At 53.9% G+C, this 20,658-nt stretch overlaps 1 protein-coding gene across 1 annotated transcript; it reads right to left on the reverse strand.

The window, feature by feature from the left end:
- Positions 1-1,535: 1,535 nt before the first annotated feature.
- On the reverse strand, positions 1,536-16,400 carry MMP28 (matrix metallopeptidase 28). Its single transcript, XM_062507172.1, has 8 exons — positions 16,311-16,400; positions 8,855-8,934; positions 8,013-8,176; positions 5,324-5,545; positions 4,209-4,454; positions 3,667-3,816; positions 3,031-3,198; positions 1,536-1,930 (listed from the first exon to the last, which is right to left on the reverse strand). The coding sequence occupies exons 1-8, from the start codon at positions 16,398-16,400 to the stop codon at positions 1,536-1,538; spliced, it is 1,515 nt and encodes a 504-aa protein (XP_062363156.1).
- Between the last annotated feature and the right edge of the window lie 4,258 nt (positions 16,401-20,658).

Here is a 20,658-nt window from a genome sequence, read left to right on the forward strand (position 1 = left end):
TGAAGGGCTCACTCAGGAGTGTTATGGGAAATAGGAAGAGTGTTGGCTCCCCATCCTGCCAAACCCAGCTCAGCTGGCACCTGGCAGCACCAAAAACCCCTGGGATGTACCAGCCCTGGCATCCTGCTTAGGGCAAGCCCTGCTCTGCAGGGAAGGTCTAGAATAGGCAAAGATGAATAAAAGAGGAATCCTTGAAGCTGCTGGCATCAGGAGGGCACCCTGATGTGTCACCCCAGCACAGCAGCCTGACATGGCACAGCAGGACCAAAGCAGGGTTGGGGTCTGAGTCCTGGGAGAACCTCTGGTTAAATGGTTTCAATAAACCATTTAATAAAGCTGAGCTCTGTCTTGCTCGGCACCAGTGCCTCAGAATTCCTGCTCTGAGAAGGTGAGCTCCATCCCCAGCCCTGGGACACGATGGCCCTTTGCAGACAGAACTGGTGACCGTGCCCAGGAGCCAGCAGCATTTCCAGGTGGGGAGTCTGCCTTGGGAAAGGAATGAGGAATATGCAGCCACGCTGTCCCTGTGGGCCTGCATGCACAGACATGTCCCTCTGTCCTGCTCACCCTCTCCTCTTCCCCTCCTCCCCCAGTTATTTGTCACCCCTGTTCATCCAGGTGGGGCCCAGGGGCTCAGAAACTCGCTGATCCTGTCCCTTGCAGAGACAGCAGAGCACAGGCACTTTGCACACAGTGAGGGCTGCCAGGTGAGCACGACCCTTGTTAGACACCAGAGAGCCCAGCCAGACACCCCAAACCCAGCTGAAAGGCAGTGCCCCAGCTGCCTGTGAGCAGCACAGTGACATGGCCAGCAGCTCAGCTAAGCCTCCCCTTTCCCTCCACCTCTACACCAAACCCCTCTGCTTTCAGCCCCAAAATCCCACGGTGGGAGCGTCTCCAGCTGGTGCCTCAGCAGAGCTCTGGGATGTGAGCACAGCCCAGCAAAGCATCCCCAACCCTCCATACCCCAGGGTCTGAGCAAACAGCTGGGGCAAAGCTCCACATGGACCCAAATTTTTGTCCAAATGTCTCTCTTCTTGTCGTTTGAAACCAGGGAACTTCTCAGTCTGTTATTTAAAACCATCCAAACCCCAAAGCAAGCAGCAACGAGACACTTCTCTACCTGATTGTGGGAAAATGACAGATACCAACAACTAACAACTAAGATATTAAAAAGTATCACCAAACCCCAGTCCTGGTTTGAAAAACATGTGTAACAATAGTTACACAGAAAGATAACAGAAATAGGTGTGTTTGCAGTCTCCACGGCTGATACGGTCTTTTTTTGGTGGTCTTTTTTAAAAAAAATACAGCGTTCCAAGGCCTCCAGGCCACCTGGCTGTGGCACACCTGTCCCAGCTCATCCGAGCTCTGCTGGGTCACTGCTCCACCATCCCGCAGCTGCAGCCACCCACGGGCAGCCTGTCCAGTCCCTGCCTGACCATCCTCAGACAGGAACCCAGAGTCACACAAAGAGGGATCCAGCAGTGAGCGAGGCGAGGTCCAGAGCCCCATTTCACCCCATCAAGCCATGCTCAGAAAACAACCTGCTCACTGTTGGCATCCCAGCAGCCCATCCAGGCGAGCTGTGTGGCCCATTTGCCAGTGGCCACCACTTGCAGTTTAACCTGGTCAAATTTCCAGTACTGGTCATCCTGGAAGAAGTAGACGGAGCCATCGCGGTGGGTGAGAGCCCCGGCCGTGCCCGGGGGCAGCCGTGCCCAGTCCCGCAGGCTGCGGGGGTAGTAGGGCTCCACGCCCAGGGGCTCCTCGCCCACCACGAAGTATTTGGGGCCTTTGAAGAGGACGAGCCGCCGGAGCTGCTGGAAGTAGAGCGCGGTGTCCGGGTGCCGAGGGAGCCCCAGGGCGCTGCATTTTTGGGGAAATCCTGCCTCCAGCTTGGAGCCCTCGTAGCGCCAGCATCGGCCGCCTGGGGGGAACGGGGATGGGTTAGAGCACAGCCCGGTGGGGTCCGTGGCAGGAAGAGCTCCAGGACATGTGGATACTCAGCCACGGGACTCAGTGACATCCATCCCACTGGTGACCCAACCAGAACCACTGCTTGTGGACCGGGCTGGGGGGAAACTGAGGCACTCAGGGGCTTGAAGGCATGGAAAGGGACCACCAGGGACAGAGCCAACAGCCACCACCATGCTGCTTCTAGCAAACCTCCCCCTGATCCCACACAGAAAATGGGACAGACAGAAACAGATCCAACAGGCTGGGACATCTGAGCCAGCACTGCAGCAGGAATTGCAATGGGGACCAGTGGCTTGGCTGTCCCCAGAGCATCCTGTCCCCACAACAGGGCAGACAAAAGCCCCTTTCTGCTCACAAGGCACAGCCTGACGCAGCCCTGGGGATGATGGAGGGAGCAGGGAGGGCTGGGGAGGCAGAGGGGCTTTGGCTCTCACCCAGCTGCAGCACAAAGCCCCTTTTCTGAACAACCAGTCACTGCTTTCCATTAAAAGCTGGGACTGACCCTGGCAGCCAGGCTGCCTGGTTTGACCTTCCTCTCCCCATCTGGCTGCTGGGCAGCTCATGGATGGTATCCCAGCTCCTGGGGCAGATCATGGACGGTATCTCAGCTCTTTGGGCAATTTATCCCAGCTCCTGGAGCAGTTCATGGATCCCAGGAGTTCATCCCAGCTCCCAGGGCAGCTCAGCCTCCAGGCACAACACAGGATCCATGTGCACCATGAAATCCCCATGCACTCCCCTGCACCTCATATTTTGGGGAGCATTTTCTCCCCAAGACTCGCCACTGCACCTGGATTTGCTTTGACACCCCAGTGAGTGCTGCTCTCCTGATGGGGAAACTCAGGCACAAGGAGGTGATGTGGCTTCCAGGGCCATGTGGTTCATCCATCAGAGGACACTGAGCCCAGGGTCTTGCACACCCAGGATGCAGCAATGGCCCAGCTCTGCACTGGGAGGGGACCAGCGGGAGGGGACACAAACAGGAATTGTGTGGCTCCAACCACACCACAGGCAGGAGCTTTGAGGGGAGTCCTCTACCCTCTCACCCACCTTTGAAGAAGTAGAACTTTCCACTGAGCTGGGACCAGGCACAGGCGTCGATGCTGGCGGGGAGGCCGGGCCAGCGTGGCTGCAGTGGCCGTGGGTCACTGGCATTGCCACTGGCTGACACCACCCAGTAGTGGCTGCCCTTGAAGATGTAGAGGTTGTGATCCCCATCTGTGAGGCAGAGGGAGGGTGCCCCAGGTGAGAAATTTTATGGAACCACCTGCCACTGCTGCCCAGCTCCCCTCTCCTCCCCATGCAGGCCCGTGGTGCTTTAGGGATCCTCAGGGTTTGGATGGTTCCTCCTGCCTTTCCAGCTACCCCCCCAGCTTCCATAACTCATTGCCTCACTCCAGCCATGAGGGGATAAATGCTGACCACAGTTCAAGGCTTATCTTGCACAGCTGAGCTCCTGCAGTGATTAATCCTTGCCATGGCCCAAGTTTTAGGATGTTTTCCCTGCTCCTGACACATCGCTGTGCCCTCAAGGTGCACTGCTTCACTGTGCATCAGTGATGCCAACAGTGCCAGGAGCTGTGGGCCAGTCAAACCCACCTTTCCCACCACTGAGAGCTGCAGCAACACTGGGACAAGGGGTAGGGGTGCACGTTTTGGGAGAGGGTCACACTGGCCAACACCCACCAGCAGTTATGGCATCGAAGAAGGAGTGGCAGTAGTAGGTGCTGAGGCTCCTCTGCTGTCGGTCCCTGCCATAAAGATCCATGTTCCAGTCCTGGAAGTGAGTGAAGACCTTGCCTGGGAGCTGGATGGCCGAGCCCTTGGAGGGCTTTCCTGGGATGGAACAAGGGATGAGGAGTCTGGAGAAGGGGCAGAGGAACAACTTTTCCCAGAGCACAGGGCTGGGACTCCCAAGGCTCCAAAGACTCCTTGTCCCACTGTCTGGTTCCTATCCCACTCTACATGATGGTGGCAAAAAAATCCCTTGATACCCCAAAAAACATGCACCAGCAGACAAGTGGGCAGCAAAGCCAACCTTCCCTGCCCTGGAGGCCCTGGTACCTGTCCCACCTCTCCTGCATTTTCCTCCTTAGCCACACACAGGTGTGGCCACACACTGCAGTCCTCTCCCCTTTCAGGGCCCTTCTCCCATCCCTACTGCTCACTCTCCATCCCAGAGAACAGCCCCGGAGGAACCAAGGGATGCTGGAGGAAGCCAGGCTCACCATACAAGTTCTGGACGGCCAAGACGTCATCCCAGCTGAGGACAAAATCCTTGCTGAGCTTCTTGTAGTAGGGAGACATCAGGGCGCTCTTGACGGGCGAGTGCTGCAGCCCCAGCGTGTGCCCGACCTCGTGGGCCACCACGATGAAGAGGTTGCGCCCCTTGCCGCTGTGCAGGGACCAGCGCTCGGCGCTGTCAAAGTGGGCTTCTCCTCGCCGGGGGAAGAAGGCGTGAGCCAGGGCACCTCCTGGGGACACGAGAGCCATCAGGGACCACGGAGCAGCGGGCACACGCAGCTCTGGTTCGCCTAAATGGGGGCCAGAGTGGAGGGAGCAGGGCCCCTCACGAGGCCTCCTTGGAGAACTATTCCCTAGATCAGAATTGCTTAGCTATGGTGACTGGGCTAAGAGACCCTTCTCCTCGCTTTGGACCCCACTTTATCTCCTTGTAAAACTATTGGTCCTATTTCCTTAGCCCCAAATCGTTGGTCATTCTAGCAAGCCATATTTTCCCTATAAAAACCCCTACTTTTACCCAGTTCAGTGGAATGCTGTTGTCCCTGAACTCCCCTTCACAGAAGACAATAAAGAACCCTGTGGAATCTCTACACAGTGCTCCTGGTTTCATTTAGCTGTGCCAGCCAAAGGTACCTTGCAAGCCAAGCTGAAATCACTCTAAGAGCTGTTGGCCTGAACTCCAGGCACTGCTTGCATCTTGGTACCTTGTGGCTGAAGCCTGTCTGAGACACCAGGAGAGGCTGTTCCTTGTGGAACTTCCTATGCAGTTATGTTGGTGGCAGCCAGGGTCTTTGACCCCAGGCTACTACATGCCAGTTTTAGGTCTTTTTGGAGGAGCCCATGTTTGGAGTGTGTTGTAAGATGCAGAGGGCTCCTTGAGGGCCTATAAGGAACATCTCCGCCACCTTGCTGGCAGACCTCAGTTGCAGAGTTGGGGTGGAGGGGGGATCCCAAATCAGACAACAAACTGGTGCAAACTGGGCTAGAGAGACTGCAGAGCCTCCATCACTCCCAGCCCATCACAAGCCCAGCCCTCCTCCCTGCCGGGGAAGAGCCCACGTTGTAAAAGAGAAGCTTACGAGGGGGAAGCAACCAGCACCTGGCCCGTCGAAGGCGTTGTTGAGTCCATCGTTGTGGTCCCCGTGGAAGAAGGTCAGGCGGATGTCAGCAGGGCCATCCTGTGCCTCCCAGAACACCAGGGAGGACACATTGCTCCAGAGCTCGAAGGCGGCTCTCACGGCCAGGCGCACCTCGTGCTGGGGCAGGTAGGACGGCCAGTTCACCACCCGGTACGACAGGTGCCGCTTGTACCAGCGCCCACCTGCAACAGGACAAGCTCAGCAATGGGCACTTGGGCTTGTCCTTCCACCCAGGGGCTGCCTGGCTGAAACTTCATGGAAATGTCGTGGTTTTCCCAAGCCGAAGCTGGAAGTTGAGGCAGGTGTGTCACCAGCAGCTGCAGCATCATGATGAAATCCTTCTGAGGGTGCCACCACTAGAGCCCACCCAAGGCTGGAGTTGCAACCAAACCCTGAAACCTCTCTGAGGAGATGAGAAGCTGTGGTACCAAGTTTGAACTCGGCCTTTGGCTCACCATCCTCTCCAGAGTCAAATCTAGCATGGGTCCCTGCTAGGAGGAAAACCTGCCTGAAACCAGCTCTAAGTCCCGAAGACACATCCCAAGGGCTGGATTTCAGGGAGAGGAATCCAGGCCACCTCTGAAAGGGTGGGACAAAGGCAAAGGAGTGGGAAGGGCTCTCAGCATCACCCTGGGGGCACAGCTTAGTGCCTAAGGCTTCCCTAAAAGTTTTCAGGAGACAGAGCCCTAATTTCACCAGGAGAGGGGAGGACAAGGATGAAGGGGACAAGCCTTGTGACTCCCCCTAAGCTCCCAACCCCCCCTACCACACAGGAGGGCAAAGATGAGAGTTCATAGAGTCACTGAGCAGCACCACAGCCCCCTCTACCTCCTTCTCCTCCTCCCCTAGCACTCCTCAGCAGCTGTGGGACCCCAGAGCCCTGGGATTACGTTTATCTGGAGGCATCTGGGAGGAGGAAAAAAGCCATGGGGGCCTAGGAGGCTGTGGGTGCCAGAGCTGGTGCTGAGGTGTGGGAGTGGTGACAGTCCTCCAGCATCTGCCTCTGCTCCAGATGTGCAGGAAAACAGGGGGAACAGAGCTGGCAGCACGCCGGGGCTCACTGCCCTGGTTCTGAGCTGAGCCTCCCACAAACCTGGCAGATATCCCACCCCAGCTCTGCCTCCTTCTCCCCCATTTCATGGCTGCGGTGACTGGGCTAACTGGTCACACTCCTGGGGACAGAATCAGTTCCTACTGCTTGTCAGTGCAGTGATGGCCTCCAGCTCCTAAGGGACCCAGATGAGCTTCCACTCTGCACAGCAAAAGCTGGAGGCTGCCTGGAAGGCTGCAGCCCTAAAACAAAGCCTGGCATCCCATCCTTCCCTCCACAAAAGCAGAGCATCTACCACCGGAGGAGGATGGGCAAGGCTGGCTCTTGGGAAGAGGAAGGCTTGGCTTCTGCCCCCATGCTGGGCTCTGAGTGTGCCCCAAGCCAGAGGGATGAGGGACACAGAGGCTGCCCAGGGAGATCCCGCTGGGAGAAGTGTAGATAACAAAGCATTTTGCTGGCTCAGCTGCCAGGGTTTCCTGCTCCAAGCAGGATAAATAGCACAAAGCCTCCAGCCTTCCTGGCTGGTGCCATCAGCCCTGCAGGCACCCCTGTCCCCCATCCAGCCTGTGGGTACTGATGTGGTGCTGCTCCCATCCCTGCTGCTCGTGGCATCAGATCACCAGAGCAATGACCAGTGCCACACTGAGCCCTTTCCTTGAGCTACTGGGCATCTCTTACTACTCATCCACACTTGTGATCTCTCAAAAAAAGAGCCCTGTGAGCCACAGGGCACTGGCTGTTTCTGTTTGCCCATCTCCGGCTGTATGTCCTTCCTGCTCTGCTCACTGTCCACATATCCTGGGCATACGATGGCTCCTGCAAGGGACACGCTGCATACTGGGGCTTTGGAAGGAAATCCAGAGGCTGGAGGAGGAAGACAGGGCTCTCCTGGGGCCATCCATCACCAGCCCTGACAGATGCACAGACAGCCTGACATGGCACAGAACCTTTTCTTAATCTCGCCTTCGTTTTTCCCATGTCCTAAGCACAGCTGGCCCCAGAATCTTGCTCTCTAGGAATCCAGTTACTCATCTGTAAGCCCAAAGAGAGCTCCCAATGGATGAGAGGCCCAGTCCTGGACACACAGGAGCACAGAAGGATGCTTGGAGCAGAGTTAAACCCCTTAACATGGGTGAAAACACTCTCGGGTCAGGCAGCCAAGTGCTGGCAGGTTTTTTGTTATTGCTGTGTCCCTAATATGCATTAGAAGTCCCAAAGGTCAGCAAAACCTGGAGATAACTTCACTGCGTGCCAGCCCCTGCCCTCCAGATCATGCCAGCACAGCTGAGTGTGGGGCCACGGTGACCTGAGTGTTCTCTGGGACATGTCCTGCCTCCTACAGCAGGAGTAAAACCACCCCAGAGAGCCGAATTCCCTCCCGAGTGGGAGTCGCATCTCTAATCACTGCTGACATCAAGCCACAGAGAACAACTAAAAATAAAGAGCTTTAAAAATAACCTCCAAGTGTGTCCTGGGCTGGATGCTGTGCCAATGGGGCTGCACCTCCCACTCACAGCAGCTTCCCCACGAGTCCAGGACGGGAGATCCGAGCACCCCAGACCCCAAACCCCACCGGGAGCTTCGGTGCCGGTGCTCACCGTGCTGTGCCGTGCGTCTGCGGCGCCGGGCGGGCGATGCCCGGCGTGCCCCGGCAGAGAGGCTGTCCCCGTCATCCGTGCCACACCTCGGCATCGCCATCTGATGGAGGGTGAGGGCATCCAGCACCCCGCTGGGTGGGAGGTGGGTCACCCGCTGGAAATCCCTGCAAAAGGACGGGAAGTATCAGCACCCAGATGCCCCGAGGAGGGGTTTGGTTATGTTTGTGCCAGGATTTGACTGAACCGGGATTTCCACCCTACAAGCTTCACACCCTAGCATCAGAACTTCATCCAGCTGGTGAAACAAGGATTTGGCTCTGCAACCACAGCTGACCTGTAAGTCACCTCCTAGCAGGGCAAAAGCAAATAGGGGAGACTAAAAATGGCTTTTCCAGATTTTAACCGCGGTTATTTGACTTCCCATTTAATTTTACGTTTGGCTTTGCATAAGGTCAGACCCGGGATGCTCCCAGAGCCGAGGTGATGTCCTTAGGAGAAGTCCAGGCAGGAGCTGGCAGCTCGCCCCCCCTGACATCTCCCAGCCTTCCTCAAGCTCGGCCTCCCCGCAGATTTTATTGCGAGGCGAGCACCGGGCCTTAAAAGGCAAATAAAGCATTGAGAGCCGGGTGCCAGCAGCCGGCACCCAGCTGTGGGAGCCGGGCACGGACCCGCCTTTCCAAAAAGGACTGGCTGTGCTTTAGCATCAGACCGTGAGACAGAGGGCCTCCAGCTGCAAAAAGACCACTCTGGCTGAAAAAAAAAAAAAAAAAAAAAAAAACCCTCGGAGTGCTGGCAGCACCCCTGCAGCTGGAGCTGCTGAGTTTTGAATAAAAGACTCCTACCTCAGCGCCTCGGTGAACTCGGCGGGGCTGTGTGTGCCGGCCCCCGGCTCGCTGAAGTAGCCGTATTTCTCCAGGAAGAGCTGCAAGAAAAAAATGGGAAAGGTGCAGCTCAGAGCATGTGTTGGCTTGGGAAGTGGAGTGGAGGGGGGGAGGGGAAGAATATGAGATGGCAAACAGTGCTGCAAACCCAAAATGCCCCACTGATTTTGCTCCCGAGAGCTCTGCGCCTCAAGCAGCCGCACCTCCTGCGCCCGTGCAGGTTCCTGTGTGTCTCCTCCCCATCATTTTGGATGGCTCTTGGGCCACGACACGATGGAGGCGTGGAAGAACACGAGAGAGATGGAAAACCTTTGCTGTCATGTCATCCGCAGCTACAGGCGACCAAACCCGCAGCTCTAATCGCCCCGGCTCAATGCAGTGACTCAAACAAAGGCCGAAGTGCTGCGGCCATGGGTAGGGCGGGGTGAGATGGGGTCAGGCTCAGCCTCCCCCCATTCCCACGCAGGATGTGCTGATGCAAAGTGGGGACGCTCCGGGCGCAATTTGTTTTGCCAAACCATTCTTCTTCTTATCGGCCGTTGACACGGACGGAGATTGCCTCTCTGAACTTGCTCCAGCACTTAAATTGTATGTTAAAGAAAATAAACGGCTCAGGCTGCTGCCCAGCTTTTGGAGGAGTTAATAGTTGGGTTCACAGGAATGCTCCACGCCCGCCTGCCCCCCAGCCAGGGATGTCTGCGGGATACAAACAAGCTGCCCAGCATCCTGTTAGTGCAGCAAAGCCGCAGTTACAGCAATGAATAATATTCAGAATAAAAAGTGAAAGTGGCGGCTTCCTTTCCCCGCATCCCAAAGGAGAGGTGTGGCGAGCACCAGGAGTGCCACGGGCTGACCCAGATAGCACGGCTGGTGCCCTCTGGGAAAACTGGTGTTTTTAAAGCTGTTTCCCTCCCGGCTCATCCCGGGGCCGGGAAAAGGAGGGGGTTGGAGTGTTGACCTCCTCTCAGTGCTGTTCCTGGCTGTGGGTGACCCAGTTCTCCTTTATGTCCCTGCAGAGGAGGCAGCAGCGCTTCCCGGGCCTTGTCAAGGAGCAGGAATGGTTTGTGGATGTGGCAGTCCCGAGGTGTGCCAGGGTCTCTCCCTCTCCTCCTCCTGCCCTAACCTTCTGCTTGCCATGAACAGCCACCTTCCTGTCATCCCCAAACACGGCACCCCAGCGTGGGCAGGGCAGGCACATCCAGGTGTGCTCTGCAGACCTCATCTCCACCAGTTTCATCTCTTCCTTTACGCCCCTTCTACCTGGAGCATCCCCCTCCGGCAGAGGACTGGCACAGATTCCTGCTTGGACACGCTCTTTGCTCAGTCCCACACAAAGAATTTGGCTGTTTTTTTCCCACTAAAGCTGTCTGTCTCATCTGGAGGCACCAGCAGCTCATCCCAGCAGCACCAGGCTGCATGGCAAGAGTCACTCAGACACCTCACACTGGTCCACTGAGTGAGGAAAAATCAGGCAAGTGTCACACTGGCAGGGAGAGCATTGGTCTGTTTTTCAGGAGAAGCCACAACACCTCTGCCCAGGGATGGACCATCCAGCTATTCTGGACTTGCCATTCCCCAGCCACACCAGGATAACCCCTCCTTTACTGGGGTACCAGGAGGCAAAATCCAGCAGCAACTCAGGATGAGCATGCAGGGATAGAGGATGTGGGGATGGAGGAGCATCCTGGAGATGGGGTGGCTTGGAGCCCTCTGAGAGTATCTAGAGAGGAGAAGGAATCTGACCCTTTTCTCCTTGTGTTTTTATAAAGTTCTGTTCCAGAAGCACAAAATCACCAGTTACATATAAGGGTGCAGGGTGAAGATCCCAGTGGTGACATCACTGCAGATAAATGTGAGCTGAGAACACCCAGATGGAAAGTCCTGACTCTCACATCACTCTGAACCTTCTCTAACACAATTTTGCATTCACTCAGCACAACCTGAAGCTCTTTCCTCGCCTGTAACCCAACACAATCCCATCCTTAAAGCGTGAAAATGGTTTTTCCTCACCATGATCTCATGAAGGCTTGAAACCCCATCTGGACATGTCAGGGTGCGCAGTGAAAAAAGCAACCCCTGTCCCAGCAGCTGCTCTTGAGCAGCACCAGAAGGCACAGAGGCCACTGGTTTTATCATTCCTGCCCAGAACTCCTTGAGCTTTGCAAGTCCAAGCAAAGCAGCATTTTCTCTGTGGTTTCTGGCCTGTGTCACATTGAGGTTCTCACACACAGGCACCGACTCTCTGGCTGCAAAACCATCAGGAGAAATTTTATTACATTTTCTAGATATATCTACTGTTAGCTAAAGGTGATGGTGGTCCTGGAAACACAGGGCTGATGGAGAGGGATGTGCTGATCCCCCACTCCGTCAGGTATTTATCTGAGCACAGAGCATAAAAATCCAGGGAGTTTTGGGGGTCCAGGGCAACCCAAGAGCCCCATGACACAGTGTCCTGTGCCCAAACCAGTGCTCAAGGTTCCCCCAGCACTGCACAAACCCCAGAGCCCAGACAAGCTCCGTCAGGGCTGGCTGGAATCTGGCACCAGCCCATTAAACCTCTCCAGAAGCTGCAATGCAAAGACTGGCCGTGCTGGGAAAACCCCTTCCCTCCTGCCCCAGACAGGGAAATGCTCTTTCCCATACAATGGGAAAAGAAAAACAGCAGGAAACAAAGAGAAACATTAATATGAAATATGCCCAGCTCCCCCTGTGCATGAGGGAGGGAGAGGAGGATGGGTCTGGCTGGGCTGCCTGGGAGCAGAGAATCCTCCGGGGCTGCTGCAGGGACAGTGGGAGGACACTGGGGAAGACCGAGGGGCCCCTCCCATCTCAGGGCTCTGATGTGGAGCCTGTTGCAACCCTGGAAATCATCTCTGCCTTGGCTAAAGCCAAGGAAACACCTCGGCCTCGACCACAGGCATCCCGGGTGGAAGACAGCCAGCGGCAAATACAATTAGCCTTCCCTGCCTGGAAACTGGGATAACGAGAGTGCCGAGACAGCAGGCTCCGCTCCTGCCTGTTCTCCCCTCCAGACACACCGGGTCTGGCTCCTTTCCACCAGCTAAGTACCGGAGAAGCCTCACACTGAGCTCCTGCTGACCGTGGTCCCTCTGCTCTGCCGGGTACAAACCCCATCTGTCCTCTCCGTCCCCCGCAGTGCAGGGAAGCGACCCCACCCTGCCGAAGGGTTTTGTGTCGTGATTACACGTGATGCCTCCACAAGCTGCACCTTTAAAGTCTTTTGTTTTAAATCACGAGACAGCCCAGATGGATCCTAAACCCTGGTTCCAGCATCCCCACATCATCTCACCACTAAAATGGGCACAGTGCCTTCTGCTTTTCACCCTCAGTTTCCCCCAGCACACACACTAGGAGAGCTGGCCTGGGGCGTGTTTTGGAGTGGTCACCGAAGGAGCAGCGGCTCCTCCTGTCCATCGAGCCCCTGCTGCCTGCGAGCTGCCTGCAGAAGATGTCACATCGATTAAAAATGCTCATTTGCTTCCGCTCATCCCTGCAAAGCCTCAGGCAGAGCCCCCGCGCCGCTTTTGTTTAAGTGTGTGTGTAAGTATCTCTATAAATATTATATCTATAGACACACGAGAAGGGGCATTAGCGAGCACAGAGCCTGCTTGTCCTCCTGCTGAACAGGCAGCGAAGTCTCAGCTGACTCTCTGCACTGGTGATGGAGCGTGGTTAAAATCCCAAGCTCCGTCTGGCTGATGGGATTTCCCCCTGCTGTGCCTAACCCGGTCCAGAAGGAATCTCCTGTCTCGCCTACCACTCCTAAAATCCTACTTTAGCAGCAAATAATTCACTTCCCACTAAAGATGTGGAGTTGGGATCTTCTAAACTCCTTTTATTTTCACACTCGATCTTCTAAAGCCGAGAAGCAGTAAGCCAGGTCTAACTAAAACCCCTCCTGGTTTCATGAACCGTTTGGATGTTGGCTCGGAGTGGCTTGGTCTAGTGGAAGGTGTCCCTTCCCATGGCAGGGGGTGGAATGAGAAGAGTTTTAAGGTCCCTTCCAACCCAAACCAATCCACGGTTCTGTGAAAACTCATTGGGAAGCAGCTGGCAGCTTTACCCCGGCACCCCCAGCACCCCACACCCCGATGGGCCACACCACCTGCAGCACCAAAACTCCTGAATGCGACCCAAAAACACTTGAGGAAAACAGGGAAGAACACCGGGCTTGGCCAAACCTTCCCCTGCGAATACCAGAGCGGCTGAACAAACCAGTTCGGTCACGCAGGCCGGTTGTGTTTTTGTGTCTAAGGAGAGAAAGGAAAGCAGTCTTGCCCTCCACCGGGGTGGGAGCTGGGGGAAGGCTCCGTCCCCGCTGCCGGCGGCCGCGGCTCCTCGCCCGGCGGGCGATATTTGCCCTAACAAGTGGGGATTGTTTTGGGGGAGAAGCAGGAAGAAAAGCGAGCTGTTTGTGCTGCGGTGACTCACGGGGTGTAAATCACACCGGGGGATTGCCGGGGTGCTCGGAGCCGCTCTCCACATCCGCGCCGGCGGCAGCGGCTCAGAGACGCTCTCACGGCTGTTTACAGGGCACAGCGATGCCTCAAAAGGGGAATTCCTCCTCCTCTCCTTCCAGCGCCGTGCTGAAGCTGAACAGCAGGGATTTTTACAGGAAGGAGGATTCCTCCTCTTTATTTCAGAAGGAAAACGTGCGATGCTCTGTACCCAAGCTGGCCTCCCAGCCCCGCCGTGTCTGCGTGGTACCCGGGACCCTCCCTCCATCCAGCTGCGCTCAGCATCCTGCATCCCAACCCCGCCTGCTCCCTAAAGCAGCTCAGCCGGACACTGGAGCATTTGCCATCACAAACACACCCCAGAGCCCGGAATGTGAGACCTTGGTTTGCTAAGGGGGACAAGTCAGTGTGCACCAGATACTGCAAGATGGGAAGGAGAAGGGCAGGACAGGGGAAAAAAAAAATGGGAAAAAAAAATCCAAAATGAGAATTATTCAGTCAATTGATCTAGTTCTCTGTTCCCATTCCCTGTTTCTCTCAAATTTCTCCCCAGTTTTTATTTCCACCAAAACAGACCTGGAGCTTCTCACACAAATCTCTTCAGGAACTTCATTGTCTTTTGTCCTTGGTTCCACCAGCACTTCACCGTGCTCCTCATTCCCTCCACGGCCTGAGATCTCACATGACCCGGGTATTTTACACAATTCCCCCGGGATCAGGAAATCTCGGGCATCACCACCCCCCCAGCTGCAGTCTGAGCACAGCTCAGGCAGGCACCAACTCTGCCAAACAATGTGCTCTCTTACATTGGGCCCTCTCTTATCTGTAGATGATAAGATGATTTCACATACAAATGTTTCAAATTAAATTTTTGAATTTTTCTTATTTTTTAACGTGTTTTTTTTTTCAACTGCAATTGATATGGATGCAGTGAAAACATGGGCATCAGCCAGGAAAAGCACATAACTGGGCATTTTCACAGTCTTATGCATCTAAGTTTACACAACCTATTGTTGCTAACTGTGGCTTTTTGAGAAGAATTTTTTAAAAAGTTATAGAAGCAAAGCCTGGAAGTGCTCTGAAAGCCACAAATCACCAGAACTATTTGATGTTATGTGAGAATTTCAGCTTCCTCCTAAAAGAAAATTAACTGCTCAGTTTATTTAGGCGAGTTCTACACCCTAGTCTCTGCATTTCCATTGTGTGAGCTGTCCCAAAAGTCCCTGGCCAGCACAGCTCATCCCCTTGGGGAAACTGAGGCAGGGAGACAGGAAAGTCACTGGCCCAGCACTCCCTCACGAGGGATCTGCCATAATCCTGGGATCTGTTCTGAAGTTTCAAAGGAAAAGAACTCAGAAATCACCACCCAGCAGTGGAAAGGCAGTTTGGATTGTTAAACCAGTTGTTTCCAATCAGTTTATTTTCTTTTTAAAGTGCATCTTAAATTGTTGGTTTTCTGAGCATGAAAATCTTTGCAGATTTATTTGGTGCATATTTATTTTCATTTATTTTAGGTGGCATGAGGGGCTGGGCTGAGGTTTGTGGACAGTGGAAAAAGCACAACTCTTAATGACCTCTCTGAAGCAGCATCTCTAAGCAGAAGCCTGCCCATCAAAACAAGCCTCTGAGCATTCCTATGCCCTTTTCCTCTCAGAGCATGTCTTCAAAATCCCAATCAATTCACCAGGATTTGCTGGCTGGGGTTGAAATTTAAGCATTTGTGCAAATGTACACTGGATCTAGGCCTAAACAAGAAAAAAAAAAAACCCAATATGAACCCTTGTACACCAGCCAAATCTCAAACCTTGTCCTCCTAAAACAAACAGGAATGGATGGTGGTACAGGGTGACAATGACAGCAGGACAAACCAAAGAAATCCAGACAGAGGTGATGGGGACAGCCCTGGGGAGAGGCAGGCAGGGGAAGGGCTGGCTTTTGTCCCCTCCTGATATGCTGGGACATGGGAAGGTTTCCTCTTGCATGAGTTCTGTTAATGGAGCTGTGTGGCAGGGTGGGTTTGCAGGTGCACATCACCTGTGGGGACACCTGGACAAGGGCTGAGAGAGCTGGGGTGTTTCATCCTGGACAAGAGAAGGCTCCAGGGACACACAGAGCCCCATCCAGTGCCTAAAGGGGCTCCAAGAGAACTCGAGAAGGACTTTGGACAAGGGCAAGGAGAGATAGGACAAAGAGGAAAGGCTTTAAGCTGAAGTAGGGCAGACAGATTAGATATTGGGAAAGAACTGTTCCCTGTGAGGGTGGGGAGGCCCTGGCACAGGGTGCCCAGAGCAGCTGTGGCTGTCCCATCCCTGGAAGTGTTCCAGGCCAGGTTGGACAGGGCTTGGAGCGAGCTGGGGCAGTGGAAGTGTCCCTGCCCATGGCAGGGGGTGAAATAGGTTGAGTTTAGGTCCATTCTAACCCAAACCAGTCTGTGATTCTCTGCCACAGCTGCACACGGTCCATGTGGCCACACACCCTGGCATTCCAACACAACCCTACGGCACAGCCCCATCAGCGGCTGGCACAGCCACACAGCTGTGCCACACACACTGCCTGTACCCAGGCACACGTGGGTGCACAGGTGTCAGGAGCTCATGGGCACTCACCTGTGGTGGGGATGTACATTCATACCTACGGCACAGGCACACCAGGGACACAGGAACACCAGGGACATGCACACCGGGGTCAAAGACACATCCATGGCCTTGGCACACAGGGACATACACACACCTGGCGGGGCATGGGCACACCTATGACCTGGGCACCCCAGGGACAGTCACATCTAGAGCGTGGGCACACCTACGGCACAAGCACAGGGACACGGGCACACCTATGACATGGACTCAGTGGGACGCGCACACCCAGGACGCGCTCCCGCCCCTCCCCGCCGGTGCCGGTGCCGGTGCCGGTGCCGGTGCCGGTGCCGGTGCCGCTCCTACCTCTGCCTGCCGCCGCTGCCCCGCGGCCGGTGCGGGCTGAGCGGCCGCCAGCAGCCCCAGCGCCAGGGCGGCCCGCAGCGGTCCTGCCATCCCCGCTCCTCTCCTCTCCGCTCCGCTCCGCTCCGCGCCCGCCGCCGCCGCCCCGGCCGCCTCTCCCCGCCCCGGCCCCGGGGGCGGCCCCAGCCCCAGCCCCGGCCGAGGGCCGGGCTCCGGCAGCAGCACCGAGCGGAGGGGCTGTCCCTGCTCGGGGGACCGTGCCACCCAGCCCGGGGCCGCCCCCGGGGGAACGAGCCGGTGCATGCCCTGGCCCCGGCCCCCGGAGCATCCCGCTGCCGGTGCGTTTGTCCTTCGGCCAGCTGGGACAGCCGCGCCGCCCGGTTTGAAGCTGCGGAAAAGGGGAGAGAGCAATTCCAGCTTTTCCTAAACCTGTGTTCATCCACGGCCCAGCGCACGTGGATGCAGGGTTTGGTGGCCGGGGGTCCCTGTGGGCCAGCACTTGCCGCGGGCTCTGCAACACAGAAGGTTGGGTCAGCAGTGCAGCCCCTCTTCAGGGGTCTGGCAAAATCTACACATTACAGCAGTGCTCTCTCAAGCTTTACATCATAACCACACACTCAGGGTTGTGGTTTACACTCTCAGAGTTGTGGTTTACACTCTTTCTGCTTAAATCTCCCTGCCAGGCACGGGACGTGTTTGTCTGTGAGCAAGAAGGGGCTGTTTGCTCTCTCCTGCAGCTCACACACAGCTCATGATCTCGAGGGTTGCAATGACAAGTCAACAGCTCTGTTTACTCACAGCAGTATTTTGTTCGACTATTTTGTTTTAATTTGACTAAAGCAATAGGATGTTTTGATTCTGCTTTAGTTCAAGGGGAAAAAATAGGATGTGACTTGTGTCTGCTTTTGTTTTCATGCCAGCTTCAACCCCACACCTATTTTAAAGCTCCCAGGCGCCTTCCTCCACTTTTTAATCGTGCCAAAACCTGAAGTTGCAGAAGCATCTGTTGAGTGCAAGCTTGAAGAGAGTTGCAGAGAGCCTGTGACACTGCTTTACAGCTGGACAGAGATGTAGGGAAGGGAAGCAGGATTTGAAGGAGAGAAAAAGTGATCCACATAACGTGGAAAAATAGGGAAGTCACTGAGCTACAAGATAACAAACATGGGAGAAATGAAGGTTTTGTGTCTGGGCCAGCAAGAACTGACTGAGGAGCTGGTGGAGAGCAGAGTGGGCTGCTGGCACAGCCTGAGGGATGGTGCGAGGGGAATACTCAGCCCCGGCAGAGGGAGAGCCAAGGGATGGCCACTCCTCACACAGGTCAGCCTCACACTTCCTTTCAAAACAAGAGCAGCTCTGTCTGCAAACGCATCCGTGTTTGCGTCGTATCTAGGAAGCAACTGATCCATCTGCTCTTGCACTTAAGAATATGGATGATGAGAAAGTGACTGGCTGGGCTCCAGCAGGAGCAGGAAACTCCCTCCTCTGCTCATTGTAATGTGGGGAAGTGTCTGGGAGGGCACCTGCAGCCCCCGGAGCCGCCAGCTTTCCGACCGGGCATTTCCCGGGGCTGCTGCCTTGGTCCTCAGGGGTTTTGGCATTCAGATGGAGCAGAATTCAGCCCAGCCTTGGGGATGCCAAGTCATAGTTCTCTGCAGGCTTTTGGCTGGGAGTGTAACAATGTTTATCCAGCTGCTGTAATCAGAGCAGTATCAGGAAAATAGACTATCTCATGGAAAGGTGAACAGATTTCCAGCTTTTTCAGAAAAAAAAAAAAAATTCAGTCCTTATAACTTCTACCCCAAATCTGAAGCCTGACAAGTCAAGTCAAGTCAAGCCTGTGGTGGAGAGCCAATGAAATACTTCAGTAAAACATTCACAAAGAGCATGATAAATAGATCCCTATAAGCTCTGGTTGTCTAATCATTGCTGATTTCTCTGGTTTCTAGAGTAAACCTCTTCTCCTTTCAGTTTAACTCAAAAGATCTCGATGTACTCACAGAGCTCAATTTCCAAACCCTTTCCCAAAGATACCTCCCAGCTCAGAGAAACAAGAGTGTTCCTAAATTAATACCATTTGCATGGTATTGTAAACATCACAGAGAACTAAATGCCACTACCACAGGCATGGAGTCTGGAATGGGGGAGGCTGGTTTGTCCATAGGGGCACACCAAGAGCAGCTGAGCATTGCGGAGAGAAGAGATGAAACACCAGTGGATGCCTGTCTGAGATGAGATCCAAGAGTTCAAATAAATAAGAGATCCAATAAACCAACGTTATGAAACATCTCTTCTGACGTGAGCTTTCTCAGAGCAGCTCTGAGTGTTTATCATAACTGATAAGCAAATAGTAAACTCATTACTCCTCTGTTGCAGCTCCCACCCAAGATGGATGTGATGCAAGAACCTACCACCAAAAACCTCCAAAGCTCTGCACTGAGTACAGGTTTAAGTTCTTCCCTTTCATCCTCTTGAGAACAGCCATTCTTCAGATGTTTGCTGCTGTACAGCAGCAGGATGGCTCAGTGGGTGCTGTGCCAGGCAATGTCCAAAATCCTCATCCTGCTGCTGGGAAGTGGCCAGAGCCAGGACTTTAGATCAGACTGGCACAGTCACAGCTCTCCCTCCCAACCCCAGCCTGCAAGAGTCAAAATCTTGACCAAGGCATGAGCAGATTCACGTTCCTTGGGCTGTCACAAGAGTGAAGCTTTTCTGCTCAGACACTGTTTTCTGAGTACTTCATTCACACACAGCAAGTTCTCACAGGTCAAAGGACTTTCCTGTGTCTTTAAAATGTGTTAGAAAATCTGTTTTGCCCAGTATCCTGTCTCCAAGAGAGCCAGAACAGTCTCTTACCACAAGGTTGTTAAAGAGAAAATGCAAAGGCTGCACAGACTTCCCTTGTCTTTACCTTTTGTGTATGGAGTTCCTGGAAGTCGATGAGGTCAAGAAGCTGCACCCAGCTGATGAGCCCTCCCATGAACACACCAATTTGCTGGAGCAGTTTGAATCTCACTGGTATTTGCTTGGCTAACAGCCAAAAACATGCATCTCTTTTCTAGGATCAGGGTGGCACCTGAGGTCCAGCAAACAGCATCACCTCAGTCTGAAAAGGGGAGTTTTAAGCAGTTTTGAGTGCATTCTGACAGTTGTGTTTTATCACAACAGCTTTACAAGCAACTGCTACAGCAGCATCATCTACTGGGACATCATCACATGGGCTCTGTTACCCTGGAAATGGGAATTATCAGTTCTAGATTAGGCAAAGCAGCACTGGCTGGATCCTGGCCTCAAATCTCTGGAGACTTCAGAGATTGGCTTCAGTTACTGCCTCCATATCTCTCTTGAGGACTGTGGTATTTGAGCAACTTGAAGTTGCATTTCTTCTCAGGGTGAGGTGGGCTTGGCTACAGAGGCCCAGCATGGAAACTATTTGTCTGTCTCTGAAAATGTTTAGCTATTATTTTATTTAGGAGTGGCATTTCAGCTCTGTAAGGATCTCATACCACTCCTGCACTGGCATCCCTCTTTTCTCCACCAAGTCCTTGTTGAGTTTGGCAAGTGCTAGACCTGTTTTTATAAATAAACCACCAGCATTCCACACAGGACTGATTTCCAAAATAAAATCCTCACCACTAAGAAACAGTATTATTGGAAGATGGCACATAGAGATGAAAGCAGCAGAGCAGAGCTGCTCCCAACTATGCTGAGAACAACCCAAACTGCTTCTCTCTGCTGAGATAGATTCTCCTGGTTTTCCACCTCCTGACAGGACAGATCTACTGTCCAATCCCTCCTTAGTCTGGAATTTTATTATAGGAAGTCCTACCTTCCCTAGCACCGGGAAGAACTACAATTAATTCAATCCTTAATATACTATATTTTTGAAGTTCTTTTACTTTCCTTTTAACCTCAATTAAAGCTTGTCCTGGCAAACTTTAGGGAGTTGTGGAGAAAACTTGCAGGACCAAAGGACCTGGCAGAAGTGGTTGGAGAGCAATGACATAATTAAGCCATCATCTGGGTTTATATTTTTTACACAACATCTTCCCAGGTCTCTCTAAGCTAATTTAACTCTCACTGCACTAAAGGCAAGTAAAACAACCCATTGAACCAGTAGTTTCTGTGTCCTGCTGGTTTTCTGAAAGACTAAGCAGCTGCTGAAGGTGTCTTTAAAACCATGCAAGAACACAGGTTGTATTGCCCCCAGTGCAGAACAGAACATAAACAAGAAAAGTGCTCAGCATCATTGCCAGGTTGGAAAAGCTGAGAAGGTGGTGACTGCTCCAGTTTTGTGGCTCACTTGAAGACTCATCTACTTGGTCATCCTGACTGACGAGGAAAGTGTTCTTAG

The sequence above is a fragment of the Cinclus cinclus genome, chromosome 22 (genome assembly GCF_963662255.1).
Source record: "Cinclus cinclus chromosome 22, bCinCin1.1, whole genome shotgun sequence".
Taxonomy (NCBI): Eukaryota; Metazoa; Chordata; class Aves; order Passeriformes; family Cinclidae; genus Cinclus; species Cinclus cinclus.